Here is a 26,831-nt window from a genome sequence, read left to right on the forward strand (position 1 = left end):
CTTCCTCCCTCTCCTCTTCTCTGTATAACTCCATGAACATCTCTGAGCAGTTCAGACAGTGGAGCGCACATAAGGAAGTGATTACTGGCTAGCTTGCTCTCTCCTCTTCTGATACCACCTCATTTCATTCTAGTCACCTCTAACTCTCCCCTCCCTCTTCTCTTCTCCATGTAACTCAGTGAACCTCTCTGGGTGTCCCTCAATGTGGAGAAACTTTTCATCTCTAACCTAGATGTTTTATCATCGGTGCTGTATAGATGGAGAAGTCTTGAGGCTACTGTAAAAATAAAACTGAAAACCAGAAGCAGGAGGCTTAAGTCCAAATCCTAAGAACATCAGAGAACTCCTGACTCAAGGGAACATTAATCGATAGGAGCTCATCAAACTCCTCCATACCTACACTGAAACCAAGCACCACCCAAGGGCCAACAAGTTCCAGAGCAAGACATACCACGCAAATTCTCCAGCAACACAGGAACACACCCCTCTGCTTCAATATACAGGCAGCTCAAGTTACTCCAAAACCACTGACATCTCATAACTCATTACTGGACACTTCATTGCACTCCAGAGAGAAGAAATCCAGCTCCAGCCACCAGAACTCTGACACAAGCTTCCCTAACTGAGAAACTTTGACAAGCCACTGATACAACCCTATCTACAGCGAGGAAACTACATAATAAAGAGAACTCCACAAACTGCCAGAATACAGAAAGGTCACCCCAAACACAATAATATAATCAAGATGAAGAGACAGAGGAATATCCAGCAGGTAAACGAACAGGATAAATGCCCACCAAACCAAACAAAAGAGGAAGAGATAGGGAATCTCCCTGATAAATAATTCTGAATAGTGATAGTGAAAATGATCCAAAATCTTGAAATCAAAATGGAATCACAGAAAAATAGCCTAGAGACAAAGATTGAGAAGATGCAAGAAAGGTTTAACAAGGACCTAGTAGAAACAAAAAAGAGTCAATATATAATGAATAATGCAATAAATGACATCAGAAACACTCTGGAGGCAACAAATAGTAGAATAACGGAGGCAGAAGATAGGATTGGTGAAATAGAAGATAGAATGGTAGAAATAAACGAATCAGAGAGGAAAAAAGAAAAACGAATTAAAAGAAATTAGGACAATCTCAGAGACCTCTGGGACAATATGAAATGCTCCAACATTCGAATTATAGGAGTCCCAGAGAAGAAGACAAAAAGAAAGACCATGAGAAAATGCTTGAGGAGATAATAGTTAAAAACTTCCATAAAATAGGGAAGGAAATAATCACCCAAGTCCAAGAAACACAGAGAGTCCCAAACAGGATAAACCCAAGGCAAAACACCCCAAGACACATACTAATCAAGTTAACAAAGATCAAACACAAAGAACAAATATTAAAAGCAGCAAGGGAAAAACAACAAATAACACACAAGGGGATTCCCATAAGGATAACAGCTGATCTTTCAATAGAAACTCTTCAGGCCAGGAAGGAATGGCAAGACATACTTAAAGTGATGAAAGAAAATAACCTACAGCCCAGATTACTGTACCCAGCAAGGATCTCATTCAAATATGAAGGAGAAATCAAAAGCTTTCCAGACAAGCAAAAGCTAACAGAATTCAGCACCACAAAACCAGCTCTCCAACAATTGCTAAAGGATATTCTCTAGACAGGAAACACAAAAAGGGTGTATAAACCTGAACCCAAAACAATAAAGTAAATGGCAACAGGATCATACTTATCAATAATTACCTTAAACGTAAATGGGTTGAATGCCCCAACCAAAAGACAAAGACTGGCTGAATGGATACAAAAACAAGACCCCTATATATGTTGTCTACAAGAGACCCACCTCAAAACAAGGGACACATACAGACTGAAAGTGAAGGGCTGGAAAAACACATCCCATGCAAATAGAGACCAAAAGAAAGCGGGAGTAGCTATACTCATATCAGATAAAATAGACTTTAAAACGAGGCTGTGAAGAGAGACAAAGAAGGCCACTACATAACGATCAAAGGATCAATCCAAGAAGAAGATATAACAATTATAAATATATATGCACCCAACATAGGAGCACTCCAATATGTAAGACAAATGCTAACAAGTATGAAAGGGGAAATTAACAATAACACAATAATAGTAGGAGACTTTAATACCCCACTCACACCTATGGACAGATCAACTGAACAGAAAATTAACAAAGAAACACAAACTTTAAATGATACAATAGACCAGTTGGACCTAATTGATGTCTATAGGACATTTCAGCCCAAAACAATAAATTTCACCTTTTTCTCAAGTGCTCATGGAACCTTCTCCAGGATAGATCACATCCTGGGCCATAAATCTAGCCTTGATAAATTCAAAAAAATTGAAATCATTCCAAGCATCTTTTCTGACCATAATGCATTAAGATTAGATCTCAATTACAGGAGAAAAACTATTAAAAATTCCAACATATGGAGGCTGAACAACACGCTTCTGAATAACCAAAAAAATCACAGAAGAAATCAAAAAAGAAATCAAAATATGCATAGAAACTAATGAAAATGAAAACACAACAACCCAAAACCTGTGGGACACTATAAAAGCAGTGCTAAGGGGAAGGTTCATAGCAATACAGGCATATCTCAAGAAACAAGAAAAAAGTCAAATAAATAAACTAACTCTACACCTAAAGCAACTAGAAAAGGAAGAAATGGAGAACACCACGGTTAGTAGAAGGAAAGAAATCATAAAAATTAGGGCAGAAATAAATGCAAAAGAAACAAAAGAGACCATAGCAAAAATCAACAAAGCAAAAAGCTGGTTCTTTGAAAGGATAAATAAAACTGACAAACCATTAGCCAGACTCATAAAGAAACAAAGGGAGAAAAATCATATCAATAAAATTAGAAATCAAAATGGAGAGATCACAACAGACAACACAGAAATACAAAGGATCATAAGAGACTACTGTCAGCAATTATATGCCAATAAAATGGACAGCGTGGAAGAAATGGACAAATTCTTAGAAAAGTACAACTTTCCAAAACTGAATCAGGAAGAAATAGAAAATCTTAACAGACCCATCACAAGCACAGAAATTGAAACTGTAATCAGAAATCTTCCAGCAAACAAAAGCCCAGGTCCAGACGGCTTCACAGCTGAATTCTACCAAAAATTTCGAGAAGAGCTAACACCTATCCTCCTCAAACTCTTCCAGAAAATTGCAGAGGAAGGTAAACTTCCAAACTCATTCTATGAGGCCACCATCACCCTAATACCAAAACCTGACAAAGATGCCACAAGAAAAGAAAACTACAGGCCGATATCACTGATGAACATAGATGCAAATATCCTTAACAAAATTCTAGCAATCAGAATCCAGCAACACATTAAAAAGATCATATACCATGACCAAGCGGGCTTTATCCCAGGGATGCAAGGATTCTTCAATATCCACAAATCAATCAATGTAATTCACCACATTAACAAATTGAAAAATAAAAGCCATATGATTATCTCAATAGATGCAGAGAAAGCCTTTGACAAAATTCAACATCCATTTATGATAAAAACTCTCCAGAACGCAGGAATAGAAGGAACATACCTCAACATAATAAAAGCTATATATGACAAACCCACAGCAAACATTATCCTTGATGGTGAAAAATTGAAAGTATTTTCCCTAAAGTCAGGAACAAGACAAGGGTGCCTACTTTCACTGCTACTATTCAACATAGTTCTGGAAGTTTTGGCCACAGCAGTCAGAGGAGAAAAAGAAATAAAAGCAATCCAAATTGGAAAAGAAGAAGTAAAACTCTCACTGTTTGCAGATGACATGATATTCTACATAGAAAACCCTAAAGACTCCACCAGAAAATTACTAGAGCTCATCAATGAATATAGCAAAGTTGCAGGATATAAATTCAACACACAGAAATTCCTTGCATTCCTATACACGAATAATGAGAAAGTAGAAAAAGAAATTAAGGAAACAATTCCATTCACCATTGCAATGAAAAGAATAAAATACTTGGGAATATATCTACCTAAAGAAACTAAAGACCTATATATAGAAAACTATAAAACACTGATGAAAGAAATCAAAGAGGACACTAATAGATGGAGAAATATACCATGTTCATGGATTGGAAGAATCAATATAGTGAAAATGAGTATACAAGCCAAAGCAATCTACAGATTCAATGCAATCCCTATCAACCTACCAGCGGTATTTTTCACCGAGCTAGAACAAATAATTTCACAATTTGTATGGAAATACAAAAAACCTCAAATAGCCAAAGCAATCTTAAGAAGAATGGAACTGGAGGAATCAACTTGCCTGACTTCAGGCTCTACTACAAAGCCACAGTCATCAAGACAGTATAGTACTGGCACAAAGACAGAAATATAGATCAATGGAACAAAATAGAAAGCCCAGAGATAAATCCACACACCTATGGACACCTTATCCTCGACAAAGGAGGCAAGAATATGCAATGGATTAAAGACAATCTCTTTTACAAGTGGTGCTGGGAAAACTGGTCAGCCACTTGTAAAAGAATGAAACTAGAACACTTCCTAACACCATAAACAAAAATAAACTCAAAATGGATTAAAGATCTAAATGTAAGACCAGAAACTATAAAACTGCTAGAGGAGAACACAGGCAAAACACTCTTCGACATAAATCACAGCAGGATTCTCTATGATCCACCTCCCAGAATACTGGAAATAAAAACAAAAATAAACAAATGGGACCTAATTAAACTTAAAAGCTTCTGCACAACAAAGGAAACTGTAAGCAAGGTGAAAAGACAGCCTTCGGAATGGGAGAAAATAATAGCAAATGAAGCAACTGACAAACAACTAATCTCAAAAATATACAAGCAACTCCTGCAGCTCAATTCCAGAAAAATAAATGACCCAATCAAAAAATGGGCCAAAGAACTAAATAGACATTTCTCCAAAGAAGCCATACAGATGACTAACAAACACATGAAAAGATGCTCAACATCACTCATTATCAGAGAAATGCAAATCAAGACCACAGTGAGGTACCTTTTCACCCCAGTCAGAATGGCTGTGATCCAAAAGTCTACAAGCAACAAATGCTGGAGAGGGTGTGGAGAAAAGGGAACCCTCTTACACTGTTGGTGGGAATGCAAACTAGTACAGCCACTATGGAGAACAGTGTGGAGATTACTTAAAAAACTGGAAATAGAACTGCTTTATGACCCAGCAATCCCACTTCTGGGCATACACACCGCGGAAACCAGAATTGAAAGAGACATACGTACCCCAATGTTCATCGCAGCACTGTTTATAATAGCATGGAAGCAACCTAGATGTCCATCAGCAGATGAATGGATAAGAAAGCTGTGGTACATGTACACAATGGAGTATTACTCAGCCATTATAAAGAATACATTTGAATCAGTTCTAATGAGGTGGATGAAACTGGAGCCGATTATACAGAGTGAAGTAAGCCAGAAAGAAAAACACCAATACAGTATACTAACACATATATATGGAATTTAGAAAGATGGTAATGATAACCCTGTATGCGAGACAGCAAAAGAGACACAGATGTAAAGAACAGACTTTTGGACTCTGTTGGAGAGGGAAAGGGTGGGATGATTTGGGAGAATGGCATTGAAACATATATACTATCATGTAAGAAACGAATCACTAGTCTAGGTTTGATACAGGATACAGGATGCTTGGGGCTGGTGCACTGGGATGACCCAGAGAGATAATATGGGGAGGGTGGCGGGAGGGGGGTTCAGGGTTGGGAACTCATGTACACCTGTGGTGGATTCATGTCAACGTATGGCAAAACTAATACAGTATTGTAAAGTGAAAAAAAAATTAAAAAATAATAATAAAAAAGCAATGATTATAATGGGGTAAAACAGAGTTTTAGACAATACTATGCTATAATCACTGTTTTAGACTTATGACATCAAGCAGTTTTCCTATGGGGATTTTAATTAAAACATTTGTAAAAAAGTAGTTTTCATAACTTTTTATGAAAAAAGTTATTTTCATGTATCATAAATTTCTTGATTAAAAGTGGAAATAGGTAACTAAAAAAATAATATCATGCTACAAATATAAATAGAATAATAAGATAAAATAATATAATAAACATAATTGATAGAAAAAGATAAAATATTATAAAGATAAAAATGTATGAAAATAAATGGATGGAAAAGATATATAATTAAATAGTAATCATAAGAAAGAAACTAGTATGACTGCATTAATCACACAAAGTAAATCTTAAGACAAGAAGTATCACCCAAGAGATTTACACTTCATAGTGGTAAAATAGAATATATGAATTCATTAAAAAGACACCTTTGTAACTTCAAAGGATATGAAATTAAAACTGACAGAACTAAATCCACAATCACAGTTGGAATGTTTAACAAATCTCTCAGTAATTGCTATAACAAGTGGGACAAAATAATAAGAAAGTTTATAGAATATTTGAATAGTAATAGCCAAATTTACTTAAAAGACATATATAAAACTCTATAACCATCACCTCGAGCATACACATTATTCTCAAGTAAATTTGGAAATATATTAAAATAGTTATCATATCAAGTTAAAACAAGTCTCAATTTATTTTACAAGACTAAAATCAGAATATGTCTTCTAACACCAATGAACTAAACTAGAAATCCTTACCACAAATAAAACTAGAACTTTTTAAACATATGGAAATTAAGGAACAAACTTCTAAGTAACCAAAATAAAAGTCAGAATATAATTTGAAATGCAGTTAGTAAAAATACAACACATAAAAATGCTAGATATAAAGGCAATATACAAAAATAACCAGATGTTTACAATCTGGCAACAAATTAAAAACAAAAAAATTTACAAACAATATTATCAGCAACAATAGCAAAAAAATAAGAATTAAATACTTAAGAATAAATTTAATGAACTATGCACAAGAAATATAAACTGAAAACTATCAACATAGAGAAAGATCCAATTAAAGATCCAAGTAAATGGAGAGATATGCCATATTACTGGATCAGAAGACTCAGTATTGTTAACTCCCTAGAAATTGTTTTATAAATTCCTCAATCCCAATTAAAATGCCAGCAGCCTTTTTTGTAATTAAACAATCAAGATTTAGAATAAAACTGATTCTAAAATTTATGAAAGAATAAAAGGACTAGAAAAGCTAAGAGTTTCAAAGAAAAGAACAAATTTGAGGATTCACTCTCCCTCGTTTCGACACTATGAAACAACAGTAATGAAAATTGTGTGAAGATTGTATAAGAATAGGCTCATACCTATTATACAGACTGAAAGAAAAACACCAATACAGTATACTAACACAGATATATGGAATTTAGAAAGATGGTAACAATAACCCTGTATGTGAGACAGCAAAAGAGACACAGATGTATAGAACAATCTTTTGGACTCTGTGGGAGAGGGAGAGGGTGGGATGATTTGGGAGAATGGCATTGAAACATGTATAATATCATGTATGAAATGAATTGCCATTCCAGGTTCGATGCAGGATACAGGATGCTTGGGGCTGGTGCACTGAGACGACCCAGAGGGATGGTATGGGGAGGGAGGAGGGAGAGGGGTTCAGAATGGGGAACACGTGTATACCTGTGGCAGATTCATGTTGATGTATAGCAAAACCAATACAATATTGTAAAGTAATTAACCTCCAATTAAAATAAATAAATTTATTTATATATATATATATAAAAGAATAGGCTCATAGACCAATAGAATGGGGCAGGCAAAGTGTTGACATTAAACTAAATTTTGAAATGTATTCATTGGAAGGACTGATGCTGAAGCTGAAATTCATACTTTGGCCACCTGATGCAAAAACCTGACTCATTGGAAAAGACCCTGATGCTGGGAAAGATTGAATGTAGGAGTAGAAGGGGATGACAGAGGATAAGATGGTTGGCTGGCATCACCAACTCAATGGACATGAGTTTGAGCAAGCTCTGGGAGTTGGTGATGGACAGGGAAGCCTGGAGTGCTGCAGTCCATGGGGTCACAAAGAGTCGGACATGACAGAGAGATTGAACTGAACTGAACTGAAAGTACTTTAAACAGACTATTTTAATTAACCTCAATTTTATTTTCACAACCTGTCAAGTATACTTTTAATACTACTATTTTAGTGATCCAAGTGAACAAATAGTTTAGTCTAAGGTTACAAAATTGAAACATAGGGGAGCTGGAATTTGAACATAGGTCTGCCTGGGTCCAAAATGCTTAGGATTTCTTAGTACAGAGTGATGGGAAGATGGATCAAAGACTATATTCACAGGAGAGAGAAATAACATTACAGAACAGGCGAAGGAAAATTTACAAAGGTCTCTAACTGTATGGGTCAGGAAAAACAAAACAAAAAAAACTACAGAACATAATTCTAACAGTAGAAATAACTGCATATGTCAAAAGAGGGAAATTGGAATGAAAAGAGCGTTACAGTATATAATATCCCTTCTGCTTCTGTCCCTTTGGCCTATTCCACTTGAAAATGGCTTTATAACCTTCTATTGCAGAATTTGAGTGCAAAGACTATGACTGATTCATGTTGAGGTTTGACAGAAAACAACAAAATTCTGTAAAGCAATTACCCTTCAATAAAAAATCAATTAAAAAAAAGACTATACAAAATCTATTTATAATAAACTTTACCATGATTTTTAAATCACTCAGTATAATAGGGTAGCCAAGATATGGAGGTATCACACTAGGGAGATTTCCAGCAATGTAAAATATAAACAACTACAATAGGTCTGCATGCTGGAATTAAGGATACAAGAAAATATAAGTATGAGTAAATATGAATACTGAAAAAACTATTAAAGACCACTGCCTCTTTAGACAACAACAAAAAAAATCGTATTTGTCCAGTGGGACATTAGTAAGTATGACACTAGCAGGGTCTTGATTAGCCTCTGCGTGCTGGGCTTGTCCTCTTGAAATGCTCCTTTTTGGAAACTTGCGCTATCATATAGAGTTCTGATTACCCTTCTTACATGGTCCTGTAAAGAGAAAGAGACACCCAGCCTGCTCCCCAGATGTTCCATCTCTCTCAACTGAGGCACCAGACATATGAGTGTAGCCACCTTGGATTTCCATCCCCAGATGAGCTTTCCAATAAATGCAAATATCTGATTCACTCCAAGCTAGCTCAGCAGAAGAACCACTGAACTGAGCCCAGCCAAGATTGCAGAATTATGAGCAAATAAATGAAATGGCTTATCATACTGCAATAGATAACTATTAGACCTTTTAATAAGGCATATAGGTTATTCTGCACGTGTATGTGTGTAGCAATTATTTCTCATATGCACTGTCTATGCAGCATCAGGAAAAAAATATTGTATAATACTATTTATAGTCCAAATAATGAGAACATCACAAACCACTAGGTCATTTCAATCTATTTTTTATTCAGTTATGTATACACAACTCTACAATAAAACATTTATTACAATAGATTACAAAATAACATCAACATTCTCTACCTCATAATTTGTCCTGTTAGGACAACTTACTTATGAAATCGTTCGGCTGATTATGAAATACTACCAACTGTTAAAATGGAAGAAAAGTGCATCTTAAAAGTGAAATGGTTTTACATGTGGAACTAAGATGGGTTGTTTTTAAAGACATATTGTTTGGCTTCATTCTTTTCTTTATAAGAATTCATTCTTTTACCTTCATCCTTTTCAAAGGATTATTCAGCTCTCGCTGGAATGAAGCCGCTCTTCCTGAAAGGAAGGTCTGAAAGGCAACAGCCAACAAATTTTCATACTTTTCAAGTAGTGTTTTATCTTCAGGAGGATAAATTCGCCTACAATAAAATCAGATAAACCAGTTTTTTTTAAAAAAGCTACTATAGTGCAAGACATAAGGTAAACTACAAAGATAATCCATGACTTTGTATCAGTCACTTTACTAGGTGCTAGAAATAAAGATGAATACAGTATAAGATATCCATAAATTTTTATCTGTTACCCATACAAACTGAAGTTTATCCAGAGAATTATCATTAAGTGAAGAGTTCCAGAAAGCACAGTATAAAGATCTGGTTGAGGGGAGATGGTTTAAGAAGAATTGCAATGGGACATATTGGAGAAATACTGGAGAACTTTATCAGAGATAGTTTAAGTGATAAGGTTTGGAAAGTTTTAGACTTAGTGTGATTATTGATGTATACAAGAATGTAGGGATTGACCCTAATGATCTTTTGAGGGGTGGCAGAATTTTCCTCTCTGCTGGAGAGAATTAGGTAGACAATTAGGTTGAGAGGAATGTGTTTTCATCTCTACTGCTAATGGTATTAAGGCTGGAAAGAACACCTTACCGGAGGGCAGGAAGTTCAATGATGTCAAATTCTCCTAATTCTGCTGAGTCATTATCAAATCTTGGGAGGAGGGGTAGTCTTTCCAGGAACACAAAGAGCTTAGAGGGCCCCCGTCTTCTCCTGTCAAATGTGACACTGGAGGGGGTCCAGCTGCACACAGTCCACGTCCCTTTCTGTCTCATACCTGGCTCCTCCAGACAGTTTCACTATTTGCCTGGTTCCTGATACATTTGAATTTACAACAAAGTACAAAAACAACTTTGAACTGACAGAAAGAATACTAAGAGACCTGACTTTCTCAAAATACCATATGATAATAAAATAAGATAACAGGATAACATCAGGTTTAAAAGATGTTACACAACCACCCTTGAGGCTGGCAAGCAGCTCTCACCAAGTCTGAACCATCTGCTTGCTGACTATCTTTCCTTGCTGGAAGTAAATTAAACAAAAAGCATGATACCAACATGGCTTAAAATAAGCCTAAAAGTTAAAAAATATAGACACTGCTGTTTTGACACTTCACTTTTTCAATCTATAAAAAAACAAAAGCACGGTTACCTGTAATTCCCCATGTGTCGATTTTCGTGTTCTTCTTTTGAGATCTGCTTCCGTACCTGAGCTAGTCTCTCCTTCTAGAAACGAAGACATTTTACAAATAAAACCTGACAAGTGAATTATGTAATTCAAACTGTAGGCACATTGTTAAAATTTTCATACCAGCTCTTCTTTCCGCTTCTCCAACTGATGTCTCTGTTGTTCCCAATCTGAGGAACCTGGTAAGGGTCTTTTTATTGAATTCTGACCATAAAGCCTCCTTTGAGCTTCAGCTTTTTGTTTAGCCAAGTTTTTCCTTTTATCACTGGTCCTAAAATACAGAACATAATACCATATTCCAGAATTCAAATAAGCTCTGATCTTATCCCTGTAAGGAGAATTAGCAGAAGAGGAGAAACAGTGGGAATAGGAATCAATGTTTATTAAATTTATATATTCACACATATATTCATCTAGTCATTCATCAAATATGGGTTTCCATCCAACAAACAGAAGTTTTGAAGGTAACAAGAGAAAATGGTGATAGTATAGCATCTGATTAGCTATAAAATCTTAGGTCAATTAATTGCTGGGTCTGTTTTTCCATCTATCAAATGTTAACAACAGCACTTCTCTTCAAAAGTTCTTATAGAGATTAACCTGGAGTGACACCGCAAGCATGATCATCTGCTCGGTTGTGTCAGACTCTTTGCGACACCATGGACTGCAGCACACCAGGCTTCCCTGTCCTCTATCTCCCGCAGTTTGCTCAAACTCATGTTCATTCAGTTGGTGATGCCATCCTCTGTCTCCCCTTCTCCTCCTGCCCTCAATCTTTCCCGGCATCAGGATCTTTTCCACTGTCACCTCTTCACGTCAGGTGGCCAAAGTGTTGGGGCTTCAGCTTCAACATCAGCCCTTCCAATGAATATTCAGGGTTGATTTCCTTCAGGATTGACTGGTGTGATCGTGCTGTCCAAGAGACTCATGAGTTCTCCAGCGTCACAATTCAAAAGCATCAATTCTTCAGCACTCAGCCATTTTTCTGGTCCAACTCCCACATCCATACATGATTAATGGAAAAACCATAACTTTGACATTTGTCAAAGGCTTTATACAGACCTTTGTCAGCAAAGTACTGTCTCTGCTTTTTAATATGCTGTCTAGGACTGTCATAGCTTTTCTTCCAAGCAGCAAGCATCTTTTAATTTTGTGCTCTAAAATAATCCATAATTATTTTAGAGTACAAGAAAATAAAATCTGTCACTGTTCCCACTTTTACCCCCATGTATTTGCCAAGAAGTGATGGGGCCAAATACCATGATCTTTGTTTTTCTGAATTTTGAGTTTTAAACAAGCTTTTTCCCTCTCCTCTTTCACCTTCATCAAAAGGCTCTTTAGTTCCTCTTCTCTTTCTGCCATTAGGGTGGTATCATCTGCATATCTGAGGTTGCTGATATTTCTCCCAGTAATCTTGATTCCAGCTTGTGCTTCATCCAGCCCAGCATTTCCCATAATGTGCTCTGCACAGCCATTTAATAAACAGGGTGACAATGTACAGCCTTGACGGACTCCTTTCCCAATTTGGAATGAGTCCGTTTTTCCATGTTCGGTTCTAATTGTTGCTTCTTGACCTGCATACAGATTTCTCAGGAAGCAGGTCAGATGGTCTGGTATTCCCATCTCTTTAAGAATTTTCCAAAATTTGTTGTGATCCATACAATCAAAGCCTTTAGTGTACTTAATGAAGCAGAAGTAGATTTTTTTCTGGAATTTTCTTGTTTTTTCTATGATCCAACTAAGATCACGGCATCTGATCCCATCACTTCATGGCAAATAGATGAGGAATCAGTGGAAACAGTGGCTGATTTTATTTTTGGGAGCTCCAAAATCACAGCAGATGCTGATTGCAGCCAAGAAATTAAAAGATGCTTACTCCTTGGAAGGAAAGGTATGACCAACCTAGACAGTATATTAAAAAGCAGAGACATTACTTTGTCAACAAAGGTCCATCTAGTCAAGGCTATGGTTTTTCCAGTAATCATGTATAGATGTGAGAGTTGGACTATAAAGAAAGCTGAGTGCCGAAGAATTGATGCTTTTGAACTGTGGTGTTGGAGAAGACTCTTGAGAGTCCTTTGGACTGCAAGAAGATCCAACCAGTCCATCCTAAAGGATTAGTCCTCGGTGTTCACTGGAAGGACTGATGTTGAAGCTGAAACTCCAATACTTCGGCCACCTGATGCGAAGAGCTGACTCATTTGAAAAGACCCTGATGCTGGGAAAGATTGAAGGCAGGAGGACAAGGGGATGACAGAGGATGAGATGGTTTTATGGCATCACCAACTCAATGGATATGAGTTTGGGTAAACTCCGGGAGTTGGTGATGGACAGGGAGGCCTGACGTGCTGCATTTCATAGGGTCACAAAGAGTCAGACATGACTGAACGACTGAACCAAACTGAACAGATGATGGCAATTTGATCTCTGGTTCCTTTGCCTTTTCTAAATCCAGCTTGTACATCTGGAAGTTCTTGGTTCACATACTGTTGAAGCCTAGCTTGAATGATTTTGAGCATTACCCTGCTAGCATATGAAATGAGCACATTTGTACAGCAGTTTGAATATTCTTTGCTTTTCTTTGGAATTGGAATGAAGACTGACCTTTTCCCATCCTGTGGCCACAGCTGAATTTTCCAAATTTGCTTTGGTGATTAATTACTATTATTAATTAAATGTGAGAAGTAACAAAAAGAGTTGAACCTGAGATGGCAACAAGACTTCCAATTTTAATGACTGTATGATTAAGAATATCACTTTTCCAGTGATAAATACGAAATTTGGCTGTTTCCTTTGTTTAGGGAAACGGAAAATGTGATTTAGGTAGCTCTTAACTTTTATTCCATTTTACCTAGGACAAATCATTTCTATATACCATACAATTTAAAGGAAGGACAGGAGAGAAAGTGGGAATAGAAATAAAAGGGAGAGGAAAGAACAAAGACTAACAGTTGGAAAGAAAAAAAGGTAAGAGAGAAAGAAAAAATGAAATGACAGAATAGAGGAAGGGAGAACAACAAAAGGACTGAGAGCACCATGATGAGAATGCTGTGGAAGAAATGAAGGCAGAGATATATGCACCTCTACACAGAAAAGACTTAACTCGCAGACAAGGACACTGACACACACCCAGCTCAAGCACATACAAATAAAGAACTATGTTTGCATCCCTATAAAAACTGGTATGAATAAGCACTAACAACTCTTAGTCCAAAACAAAATTTAACCAGAGACCAAAGGATCTCCATTCACTCAGCATTTTAATCAGTGTTTTCCCGCTCAGCTATACCCATACACTGACCTAAGGAGTTTTGTTTACACTTTCTGGAGTTCTTTCCACTACTCATTATCTTGTGATTCCATTCAAGGGTTTTCTCTTTCTAATCAGCTGGCCTCACACGTACAAGCTCTTGTAATATGGAAACTCTGGAAGTTCTATGAACATGCTATGCTTGCCTCACTTCCTTATCTTGCTACAAGGAGTTACCTTTGAATGGAATGTCCTTCCCCATCCTTGTCATCATTTTATTTAGTACTCACCATACTCTAGTTCTAGACATGACTTTGGAAATACAAAGATGAATAGAGACATTGCCCTTAAGCTGCAATGGTCTAAAGGGGGAGAGGGAAATACAACGTGAATAAATACACAGGTTACAGTGGATGCTACTTAAAAAGTGATAGTAGTAGGGGTGACGGCAAAAGCGAGGAAGTAAACCACTTTGCTACAGCAAAGGCTTCAAACAGAAGGTCAGCTTTGCGCTAGGTATCCAAGAATGAGTTAATCAAACCAAACTGTGGCATATACATGCAATGGGCCTTAACAGGGAAGGAAATTCTGACTACATGCTACAATATGGATGAATCTTGAATACACTGTGCTTTCCCTGATGGCTCTGATGGTAAAGAGTCGGCCTGCAATGCAGGAGACCTGGGTTTGATTGGGTCAGGAAGATCCCCTGGAGAAGGAAATGGCAACCCCCTCCAGTATTCCTGACTGGAAAATTCCATGGACAGAGGAGCCTGGTGGGCTACAGTCCATGGGGGTACAAAGAGTCGGACAGGACTGAGAGACTAACACTTGAATACATTATGCTAACCTAAATAAGGCAGTTACAAAACAGCAAATACTGTATGATTCTACTTGTAGGAAGTACCTAATCAAATTCATAGAAACAGATAGCAGAATAGGTGTTTACCAGGGGCTGGTGAGAGGGAAAAATATGGAGCTGTCTAATAGGTACAGAATCTCAGTTTCACACAATGAAAAAGTTCTGGAGAAGGATGGAGGTAACTATTGCATTATAATGTGAATGTACTTATTGCCACTGAACTGCACACTTAAAAATGGTTACAATAGTAAGTTTCAAGTATATTTTACCACAGTTTTCTAAAAATGAGTCAACATTCACCAGAGGGACAAAGCTAAAAGGAAATTTTAGTGAGAATACACACAAAATTATGGACATGCAAAATAGCACTGTATAAGAGTTCTTTAAAAAAATTAATTCCAAGGCAGGGAAAAGAGAAGAACAAAAGGTGATCAGGTTGGCAAGAGATGCAAGGGCTAGATTATAAAGAGTCTGTGTCTAAAGATCAAAAATGACTTGTAGGCAATGTTTAAACGTTCTGATAATGTGGCAACAATCTGAGCAGAATAGTAGAATTTACAAGTATCTCTTTAAATGTTGGCATCCCTCAGGCTCTGCCCTTGCCCCTCTCTACTTCTCAATATATACACTCTATGTTCTCATCTACTGGATTCAACAGCAAACTATACATGTATGTCAGTCACACGGAGGTCTCTTATCTCCTGGGACCTCGTATATCAACTCTCCCACTTGACAATTCCACCTGAGTGTCTCAAAGCACTTCAAAATCAGCATGTTTAAAAACTGAATTATCTCTTAATTTCTACTTCCCCCATCACTTCTAAGTTTGTTTCTTGCCTAAAACCTTTATCTAAATAAAAGACATACTGTCAAACAACTCATCTAAGCCAGAAATCATGAGAGACTTTGAACTCCCAGCACCTGCTCCTATAGCAGTAGGCACTCAATAAACACTTTTTAAATGACTTGGAGAGCAACGGAATGGAAACCACAAAATGGGATGAAAGTCAGTGCTGAAGCAAGGGGATCAATAAAACAGACCAGGAGAGAAATGAGAAGTCCTTAAACTTGAAGAGGAGACTAAGAATTTAAGTCATACATTTGACAGGACTACTTAAACAATATGTGTGCCAAAAAATGTATAGGAATATTGCTTAAATAATCTAAAATACCTGATACACTTGTATAAGTGAAATAAAAATTTCCTATTCTATATCTCTTTCCTTCCTATTCATTGCCTTTAGAATAACTGAAATATTAGAATTTAGGCAAATCATTCTCTGATCACACAAAAGAAGGGGTCATATGAAAATTTCTGAACAAGCTATATCTCAATCTCTTTTTAATAATGCCTTCCATATAAATCTACTTCTCAATCAGGCATTTACTAAATGTTTGAAAATATTTCAAGTAAATAAATTGCTTGGAGGCATCCCACAGCTCTTACAGAGTTCTTGAAATAACAATTAGAATCAATTGAGATCACAAAATCCCTGAGCTTAAGTGACCTCAAAAGGTCCTAGAAGTTATTTGAACACTTATACTAGCAGACTGCTCACTATTTCATTAAACAATTCAGTTAAATTTCTAACAAGTTTCTCTCATAATAAGATAACAGCTTCCCACACAGTAACATTTCAAATATTTGATTTTCATGATCATATAAATGGCAACCAGTCTAATAATATTCCATTGATCCAGCAATCCCAGTTTTGGGTATATATCCAAAGAAGTGGAAATCAGGATTTAGAGTGACTCACACTCCCGTGTTCATTGCAGCATCATTCACAACAGCCAAGTCAAGGAAGCAACCTATGTTCATCAATGGATGAATGGATTAAAAAAATGTGGTACGATGGAATATTATTCAGCCTTTAAAAAGAAGGAAATCTTGTCTATTCTTTTCGATGGGAAAAGTTAAGCTCACTTAACTGCTTCTCTTTTCCATTTACCCTGGCAGCCTGAAATACTAGGAAGACCTCTGGACAGAAAGGCAGGAAATGCATTTTTGAGTTTTCTTTACTCTCTGAGTGACCTTTATGCTTTAGTTTCTTCTTATGAAGTAAAGAAACAATCTAGAAGGTTTCCTAAGGTATGCTCCAATTCCACCTCATACTCTGTATTAAATAATGACACCAATAATGAAATTACAGCATATTTATTATAGGTTCAAATCATACAGGGCGGAGGGGGAGTAGAATTCAGGAGGAGAGGAAAAGATATTTAAAAAGAAGAAAATTAAATGGGTTTAAAGAACAGAATCAAGAAACTCAAAATATAAAATACTAAAATTATAAGCCAATTCTATTTACAAACGACTGTTCTACACCAAATATGGTAAAAAAAATTCCAAAACACAGAGGAAACAATTTACCTAATATTTAGTAGCTTCAGTGCATTTAGCAGCACTCCCTTTTTCACATCATAGTCTATTTTCTGATCAGTGCCAAAGCTCGGAGCTCGATTGATCTGAAATTAACAAAAAAAACAATGAGTAACCAAATGTTGGCAGATCAATCTATATTCAGTAAAAGTTTTTTAACCTAATGTGGGATCCCGACCAGTAGAAGGACTCTACAATAAACCTCAAAGCTCTACATAGTCGATGGTCCAGTCACCACTGCCACACCTGCATTCCCCATCACCTTAATTTAAGTCAAGGACTTGCAAGGAATTGACTGTCATCACTGCTCCTTCCCACTGCTGCCTTAGCTCAGGATTTTTCAGTCAGCATTATCTGCTCTCTCTCCAGTCCACTCTCTCCAAATTATCACCCCATGCATTCCAGGTATTAAATTTAGAAAGTTAAAGTGATTCATCCTGACAAAAGTTTGGATGACCAGCAATAATAATAAGAATAATAACACAGAACAAAAAATAACATGCATGTTACCAATATAGTAATAATTATATTCATATATGTATTTTGCATGTTGAAATTATCAGTGCCCTCTTTTCACTGCTTTCAGATCTTCTGGATGGATCATCCATTGCTGCCGAAAAACTAAATTTTCTCTCTTTCTACCTGGGTCAGACAATAATTCATCAATTTTCATTTTACTTCATTTCACTGAAATTACTCGGAGGATACCATTAAAGGTATCTGAAGACTAACCTGTATAAGTTTTCTAACTGTTTAAGGATTCATGGAAATCAATGAGCCATTTGTGGCTGTTCTACTTTACTCCATCATTTCCAAAGTTTCATAAAGGAGAAAAATAACAAGCAATTATATATACTTTATATGTATATATATACACATACACACACACCCAGAAGTGTAGTTTATAATATGCTACAACTTCAAGAGCTAGAGTTTTTATTTTTTCTTTGCTGTTGTTGGGTTTTGTTGTTATTGTTGATGTTATGAAAATGTAATTGGGATAGCAGATATTTAGGGAAATTACTTATTCTATTAACTCAATTGATGAGAACACTGTTGAGTTCAAAACTACAGCTTAACTTCTTTAACACCAACTAATTCCACAGGCTATGTCAAAAAACATGCATGCTGCCACTCATAAAAGACGGTCATCTTATACAAATCCAGCACCACAAGAAACAAGGTAACTGACAGCATGCATTTTACAACTGGCAGCTTAAGGAAATACCACGTTATAGTTAAATCATCCAGGAACATAAGTGCTTCTAATCAGAAATGTGGCACAAGATCGCTGCAGAAAAATTAGAAACAAAAGGCCCACAGACAACAGAGAGATCACCTGCAATCCCAACACCTAGCGTACTGTTAACCATTTGACAAATGGTGTTCCAGATATTTGCTACACATATTCATCATATTCATTTTACCTTCCAAATATATCTCTACACTAAGTATTTTATTTTATAATCAAGGTTTTCTCTGAACGGTGTGTCATATACATTTTGTATGCCATCATTTTGATGGCTACATGGTATTCCTTGTGTAGAGATACGGCAAACTACTTTCTTCAATAGAGATATGACTTACTGTATTATGTCCTTGCTGATTTCTGATTTAAAAGGTAATGAACCTATTTCTATCTTTGTGATGCAGACTCAAGGGGAAGAGTATAACTTGGTAATTGCAAGAACATGCATTTGTTCCAGGGGATTTTGAGAGAGGGAGTTTATTCTACTACTTCAAAGTTTCACACATTTCCTCTTACAAGTGCAGAGAAAGGATAGAGTAATATATTTTATATAAAAAAAGGTTCAGGCATTCCATCTCTATAATTTATAAAACAAAGACAGTTCTGCTGCTAGATATAACAGGATTATTAAAATAAAACAGACATTTAGGAATCGATGATTAAGTCGTTCACTGAAATGTTATCTATCTGTATAGAAAATCTTAGTATTTCATTTCAGACTTGCAGCCTGGAATTCTGCCAGGCATATCCCTCCACCAGGATGGTAGGGAGCTCTTGATACAATACAGTCACAATCCTCTCTCTTATCTATTTCAGATTCTTCACTCTACCATCATTTGAAAGAATTTGGTCTATGAAGAAATATGCCTACATACTAAAAAAACTAATATATGGAAAGGTAGAAAAACTTAACTAAATTAACATTTTGGATTTTAAGTTTTATGAGAAATTTAAAGGAAAAAAAGAAAAGAAAAACCACAAATGGCTGACAGAAGAATCGCTGAAAATTACAGCTCCATCCAGCCAAACTTCTATGTGATGACTTCTTTGTTCTCATTTCCTAACATGGTTGTAAGAGAGACAAAGCTCACAAGTGTTAGAGTCTTAAAGCACAGCAGCTTGTAAATGCACAGAAAAGGAAAATTAATAGAAAGCAAATTAAATTAATATATTTATTAACTGTCCAAATCATAGTTTTATTATCAAGCACAATCATTTCATGCACAGATGAAAGTTTCCATAATAGTTTCTGGGCTCCTAAATTAGTGCTGTTGCCTCTGGCCTATAACTTACCCCAGCCTCAACCCCAGCTCTCCTAATCCCTGGCCCCTCCCCACTTTCTACAGCCTTAAGTACTCTGACCAGGTGTTCACTCTTTTGCAAAGACTTTTTTTGAACTCACAAATATACACATGTACACAGAGAGATTAATGATTGTTTGTGCTGCCTCCTGTTTCCTACTTATACTTGTAATTATTATTATAAAACACATAACTGAGTCCCCTACAAAAATAGGACACGTATTCTCTTATTTTTCTTTAATCTCCCATCTGGTGCAATGATCTGCAAATTAAAGATACTTAACATACTAGAGGTATATTTATACTCCACTTAATTTCCATGTTTTTCCCTAAAAATGTTTTCTATGATTGAAGATCTCTGTAATTTGCCACTATGAGTCATCGCCTGCGATTACTGAAGTTAACTAAAAGTTATCAAATGCTTAGAGGCAACCTCTGCCTTATTCCACTTGATGGCGCCAAAAGGTTTTTAACAATGTATGTTTGCATTACTATGATTTCAGATTCTTTCAACTGTTTTGATATAATACATGTTCAGTACCCACAGCTGTCTATTATTGTGGTGTTTTTTTAAAGGGCTATGATTGATTTGAAAATGATGAAACAATGAATATAAAATTAAAATAAGTTATTGTGGGTTTTTTTAAGTGGTTTATTGATCAGGAAGTTATGGAGAAAATAAAGTATGAAGAAATATGAATGCAAACAATGTATTATTGAGCTTTTAAAAAATACATAGTTCAGCTGTTCAGTCAATTCTGATCTAACCAAGCAGGAGTCAGCTTCAGTTAGGCAAATGCTTTTAAAATTAGGTGAATAAAATACCTATAAAATCATTATTTATTATCCTTTCAGTTCTATTTCACGCATGTGCCTTCACTTCTTTCCCACCCCATCAAAGCTAAAAGACAAGTATAGGGCAAAAAAATACAAGTAAGAACAGGAATTGATACTTTCAAATTGTAATGCTGGAGAAGAGCTTGAGAGTCCCTTGGACTGCAAGAAGATCAAACCAGTCAATTCTAAAGGAAATCAACACTGAATATTCACTGGGAGGGCTGATGTGGAAGTTGAAACTCCAACACTTTGGCCACCTGATGCAAAGAGCCGACTCACTGGAAAAGACCCTGATGCTGGGAAGAAAGGTTGAAGGCAAAAGGAGAAGGGGGTAGCAGAGGATGAAATGGTTAGACAGCATCACCAACTCAATGGACATGAATCTGAGCAAACTCCAGGAGGTGGTGAGGGACAGGGAAGCCTGGTGTGCTGCAGTGCATGGGGTCACAAAGAGTCGATATAACTGAGCAGTTGAACAACAAAGAACAGAAAAGGAAAGGAAGATAAGAAAATGGTGTAAATAAAGAAGAAAATGTCAGGACTAAGTAAGATGAAGGGCCACTGTTCAGAGTCAAGTGCTTTCACATTCAAGGAACGGAGGAAGTAAAAGGATACATAAAGTTCTTCACATTTATCTTATTTCTAGGATCCAAGCCAGGAGCATAATTTGAATACCTGACAGAATTGTATTTGATTAGCAATATAATACACATTATTTGTTCACAGTAGATTCAACAAACGCACACATGAAAGCAGGAGCCCTCAAACTGGAAGTGTTCTTTCCTAAAAATATATTTTGAACGTCTAGATTTCACCTATCACTCATTCAGTTTGCTTTCCAAAACCTTGGTATTACAGATGTAACTTCTAATTTCTAAATCATTAACAAAAAAAGAGGTAATCAACTTAAAATTAAAGGTAGTTGATGGTGATATCTTCTTTAATAATATATTCCTTATAATGTAAGTAATCTAGTAAATACTAAGTGTTTAGATGGGTGCTGTTTTCCTAAATACAGTATTTTGTGGCCATGCGATCTGTGGAGCTTGATGATCAGAGCCAGGTGTACTGGTTGGGGTGCTGTAGGACCACATGACTTCTTAGGTTTCTTCTATATACAATAAAAACATGACAGAAAAGAAAGGTAAAAAAATCTTAAACAGATATCATTTTTATTTTTCCTTTATATTATTCTGTATTCTCTAAATGTTAAGTGACCTTTTATAATGGAAGAAAAATAATGATGACTCTAACCACAGGGACTGGCAGAAAACCAATCCAAAGGCATGGCTGACAGGCTAGACATGAGGGGAGCCCTAGGCACATAATACCGTCTTGAAGAATTCCCGTTACCCAGTGTGTTAGGTATTAACTAAGATTAATGAGCTAACTGGAGCCTCTCTCCTCTAAGAGAGTTTGAAGGGGAGGGGCACTGAAGCCAGGGAGCTACAGTCCAGCAGCCCAAGCATCCACACAGAAGAAACCCAACATCCTGAAGTCACGAGGTGGTAGATCTGTGAGGCTGAGAAAACAGTAGAAAAGTAGACCTCCAATCAGTAACAGCAGATCCATGCGTGTATGCAAAACGCCTAGCCTAGAAACTCACCCAATGCTGATTTGGGAAAAGTAAGATCAAACACATGGAGCCACTCTAGCAAATGTATTCCTTGAATTCTCATTCTCTTCCTCCAACATACTCCACTCAGGCCTCTCTATGCTCAATGAATGAAATAACAGTACTCACTTATCTTTCTTCTAAAAGAAACACCTTACCTCCAGCAGCCATGGCTTTAGTTTTCTATCCAACAAAATATCAAATCCCAGGACTTCAAAGCAGACACTTTCACTTCCTGGAGGTTGACCAGGTCTGCACATTCGATACGCATGTAGGACATGAGGTTCTGCTACAATCAGAGTCTTCACCACCAACTCCTATAAGGATTGTGATTTTAAAAAAAAAAAATGAAAAGCTTTATTTCTTTGTGTCTCATTTATATACATGGAAATAAGGCCTGGATTCAGTAGTATCCCTGGTGGCTCAGATGGTAAAGCATCTGCCTGCAATGCAGGAGACCCGGGTTCGATCCCTGGGTTGGGAAGACCTCCTGGAGAAGGAAATGGCAACCCACTCCAGTACTCTTGCCTGGAGAATCCCACTGACAGAGGAGCCTGGTAGTCTACAGTCCACGGGGTCGCAAAGAGTCGGACATGACTAAGCGACTTCACTTTCACTTTGGCCAGGTTCACGAAACTCTTTTGTATCTTATCCCTACTGTTGCTCAGACTGTATTTCACCCAACTCACACCCTGCCCACTGTGGTCCAGGCATGCTCGCCTTCTCTAGGCTCTTCGCACTAGCTGATCCTCTCCCTGGAACACTCTTCTCCCAGTAATTCAATGTCTGGTTCCCTGATATTGAGTCTTTCCCTGACACCTGAGTCAAAAGTAGGCACCCAAACATTATTGCTTACTGTGTCACTACACAGCATAGGCCCAATGACCTTTTTTTTTTCTTTTTTTTTTTTTTAGAGCAGAGTCTTTGTATCATTTACAACCCCATTCCCAGTCCTTACAATAGTACCTGGCATTTAGTAAATGCTGAAAATCATTTGTGAACAAACAAAATAAAAGTTTATGAATGTGGCTTGAGTTTGTTAAGTAGGTAAGCTAGGATCATAGTGCACTTTGTCAGAAACCCATACAAAAGGGGAGGGGATGGGAGGGAAAAGAAATTCCAAGGAGAATAACTATTTCACATACAACATTATAGAACCTCCATTTAGAGAAAAGCTGAAAGGCCAAGAGGACAAAATTTGGGAGAGGCAAGTTGGGAGAAGTGAGTTTCTCCATGCAATGATGATTTTGTAGTTCAAAAGGTTTATCTGAGATCAGAGTAATGCCAATCAACAAACTATCAACATTTTCTGTGAGGACACATAACATGATGAGGGTGAGTTACTAATGCTAATAAAAGAAAAAGTTGGTTTACTGAAGTCTGAGAACAAGCTATGGCTTGCATAAAAGCTGTCCCCTTGGTTTTTGCCTAGAATATATTATTTTGAAGCCCCTCTCTACAGGTAGACAGCATATTAAAAAGCAGAGACATTACTTTGCCAACAAAGGTTCATCTAGTCAAAGCTATGGTTTTTCCAGTAATCATGTATGGATGTGAGAGTTGGACTATAAAGAAAGCTGAGCACTAAAGAATTGATGTTTTTGAACTGTGGTGTTGGTGAAGACTCTTCAGAGTCCTGTGGACAGCAAGGAGATCCAACCAGTCCATCCTAAAGGAAATCAGTCCTGAATATTCATCAGAAGGACTGATGTTGAAGCTGAAACTCCAATACCCTGGCCACCTGGTACAAAGAACTGACTCATTTGAAAAGACCCTGATGCTGGGAAAGACTGAAGGTGGGAGGAGAAGGGGACGACAGAGGATGAGATGGTTGCATGGCATCACCGACTCAATGGACATGAGCTTGAGTAAACTCCGGGAGTTGGTGATGGACAGGGAAGCCTGGAGTGCTGCAGTCCATGGGGTCGCAAAGAGTCGGACATGACTGAGCAACTGAACTTAACTATCCAATATAGGCGATATTTTATGGCAATTAGGAATCTGACTCCAAAGTCAGACTTTCTGGGTTATTTCAGGCTTTTCTACTTGCTGGATGTGCAACCCCAGTCATGTTGCTTAAACTTTGTGAGTCTCATTTTTCCCAAAAGTAAACTGGCAATAATAGTAATAATACCTGCTTTTAAAAGATGGATGGAAGGACAAAATGAGACTCCATGTGAAATGCTTAGTGCCTCAGTTCAGTTCAGTTGCTCAGTCGTGTCCTACTCTTTGCGACCCCATGAACCGCAGCACACCAGGCCTCCTTGTCCATCAGCAACTCCAGGAGTCAACCCAAACCCATGTCCATCGAGTCGGTGATGCCACCCAACCATCTCATCCTCTGTTGTCCCCTTCTCCATAGTGCCTAGAACGGAGTAAATCTTCAAGAGGGGTAAGCAACTTAATTACTATTGCTATGTTTATCCTTCATTCTTCTAGAACTTCACCTCTTATGTCTGGTTAGCCACAAATATTCCACTGCCTGGGGAAGTAGCACTTATTATATGACAGAAAAAAATGGAAGACAAAGTTAATTTCACTGTTACCCAGAATCCCAACACAGACTGTATTTGGGTCTGTCAGAGATACCCTGTAACGCTGTTCTCAGAAATTTTATTCAAAATAACAAATTCATGGAATTAATAACACCACAGATATGGAGATAAAAGAGAAAAGACTACTTTACATAAATCTTGAGATATTATTGAAACTACTTGACTAGGGAAAAAAGTTAAAATTTTGGCTAACAATTGTCTATGTGAAATAAGACATGGTTGGGGTAAGGAGGTGGGGATGAATATTTAGACTCTGAATTGCAAATCTGTGTTTTTTCTACATAAAAGCAACATATTTTCAAGAATGTAAAGACAAGATTGTATGTATATGTGTAGTCAGGAATGACATAATCAAACACAAATTCCACTAATGCTTCTAAGGATTTCCAGTATTGATTTTTTTTAAATTTTTACTAAAGTATATAAAAAGCATTCAGTAAGGATGATTTTATGAATGGTTTCAGTCATTTTTAACCTTCATGGCCTGATTTTCTCTTGATTTCTTATTCATTCTTCACCAGCACTAGAGCACACATAGAGTATTGATGAAATATACAGACAGCTACTTCTTAGATAAATTACTATCAATAAAGTGGTCAGTGAAAAAAGTTCTAAGTTAAATTCATGAAATTTGTAAACTATTAAGATAAAAATTTACTGCACAATTGCCGTCTCCACCTTCTCTTGTCATTCTCTCTTTTATGTTATCCCATTGATTGATCTTAAGAAGATATCTGTAAGTATATGCAATTCTTAATAAAGAAGGGAACTTTTAAAACAATTACATAAATACAGTCAGTTTGACAAGATAATTGTAGGAAAGTACTTGGAAGCTATCAGTCTAGTATTTATTAATTGGTTATTTATAAGATAATTAATAACTAATATAGGCAAAATTTATCCATTTTTAGAAAAGATCATGAAATGGGTCAGAGCACAGTTACTATGTTCAGGTCATATCTGAAAATTATGTTCTAGGCTCTAACTGAAAAGTTAATTTCCATACTCATTAGTTGGACTCCTAATTCAATTATGTGGGGAAAGTACCACTTAGAACCAATGTCTATAAAGCTAATGGGACTCATTTTTCTCTCTGATTGACTCTCTGTATATTCCTCGCCAAGAAAACCCAACAGGTTCCAACTTTTCACAAAGACTTCCCTGAAGAATCAAAGTGAAGAATTTAGTAAAGAAAGAAAGAATACCAGAGAGTGTCTAAAACTTGGTCTCTGAGCTTGTCATCAAACAACCCATTCATTAAATCATACAGGTATCACAAAGCAGGATCTACCATCAATGAGTTATTTTCCAAAATTGCAAATTTCAGCAATTTGATGCTTCTGACCCACAGGATAGTAAACTATCATTATGAGAATATTTTTGGAATTTCAAAAAAAAACTGGCCTATAAAATACACAGACAAACAAACAGCATTGTTGGAATCAAATTTCTTGTTTGGATGTATTTAGTCTCTCAGGAAGATATAATAGAAAGTTAACAAATTGGTAAAGAATTTGATCAAATCCAAGTGACAAACTTCAAAATTTGAAGGAACCGCTAAATTTCTAAAAAATTTGAATCTGTTGCCAATGTCTATAAATCAGGAGACTTATGGTACCTGCTGACAAATTCTCCTCAAATTCTCCTGAATGAGGCACACTGGGCCCAGAATGCCACAAGGCACCAATAAGCTGGTGCTGAGTAGTATCTATCCCTCTTAGACCTTGGATGCTCTTCAAATTACCACTGTTCTAAGCATCCCTATTTTCTTCTATCCAGATTACTTCACTCCTTTTTACTTGTCTGAC

The 26,831-nt window shown here is 36.7% G+C and overlaps 1 protein-coding gene and 1 non-coding gene across 6 annotated transcripts in view; one reads left to right on the top strand and one right to left on the bottom strand.

The window, feature by feature from the left end:
- TTLL7 (tubulin tyrosine ligase like 7) overlaps positions 1-26,831 on the bottom strand; it is a 169,112-nt gene that overhangs the window by 62,598 nt on the left and 79,683 nt on the right. For all 5 annotated transcript variants that reach the window (XM_069596124.1, XM_069596133.1, XM_069596162.1 and 2 more), the window contains exons 9-13: positions 22,627-22,785; positions 17,458-17,552; positions 11,095-11,242; positions 10,936-11,009; positions 9,726-9,861 (exon numbers count right to left, since the gene is read on the bottom strand). In XM_069596124.1, coding sequence (XP_069452225.1) covers positions 9,726-9,861; positions 10,936-11,009; positions 11,095-11,242; positions 17,458-17,552; positions 22,627-22,785 — 612 coding nt within the window. The remainder of the gene's footprint in view (positions 1-9,725; positions 9,862-10,935; positions 11,010-11,094; positions 11,243-17,457; positions 17,553-22,626; positions 22,786-26,831) is intronic.
- Positions 22,881-22,952, top strand: TRNAC-GCA (transfer RNA cysteine (anticodon GCA)). Its single transcript has one exon. It is a non-coding gene; the product is annotated as a tRNA-Cys (tRNA).

Source organism: Ovis canadensis, chromosome 1, assembly GCF_042477335.2.
Source record: "Ovis canadensis isolate MfBH-ARS-UI-01 breed Bighorn chromosome 1, ARS-UI_OviCan_v2, whole genome shotgun sequence".
Taxonomy (NCBI): domain Eukaryota; kingdom Metazoa; phylum Chordata; class Mammalia; order Artiodactyla; family Bovidae; genus Ovis; species Ovis canadensis.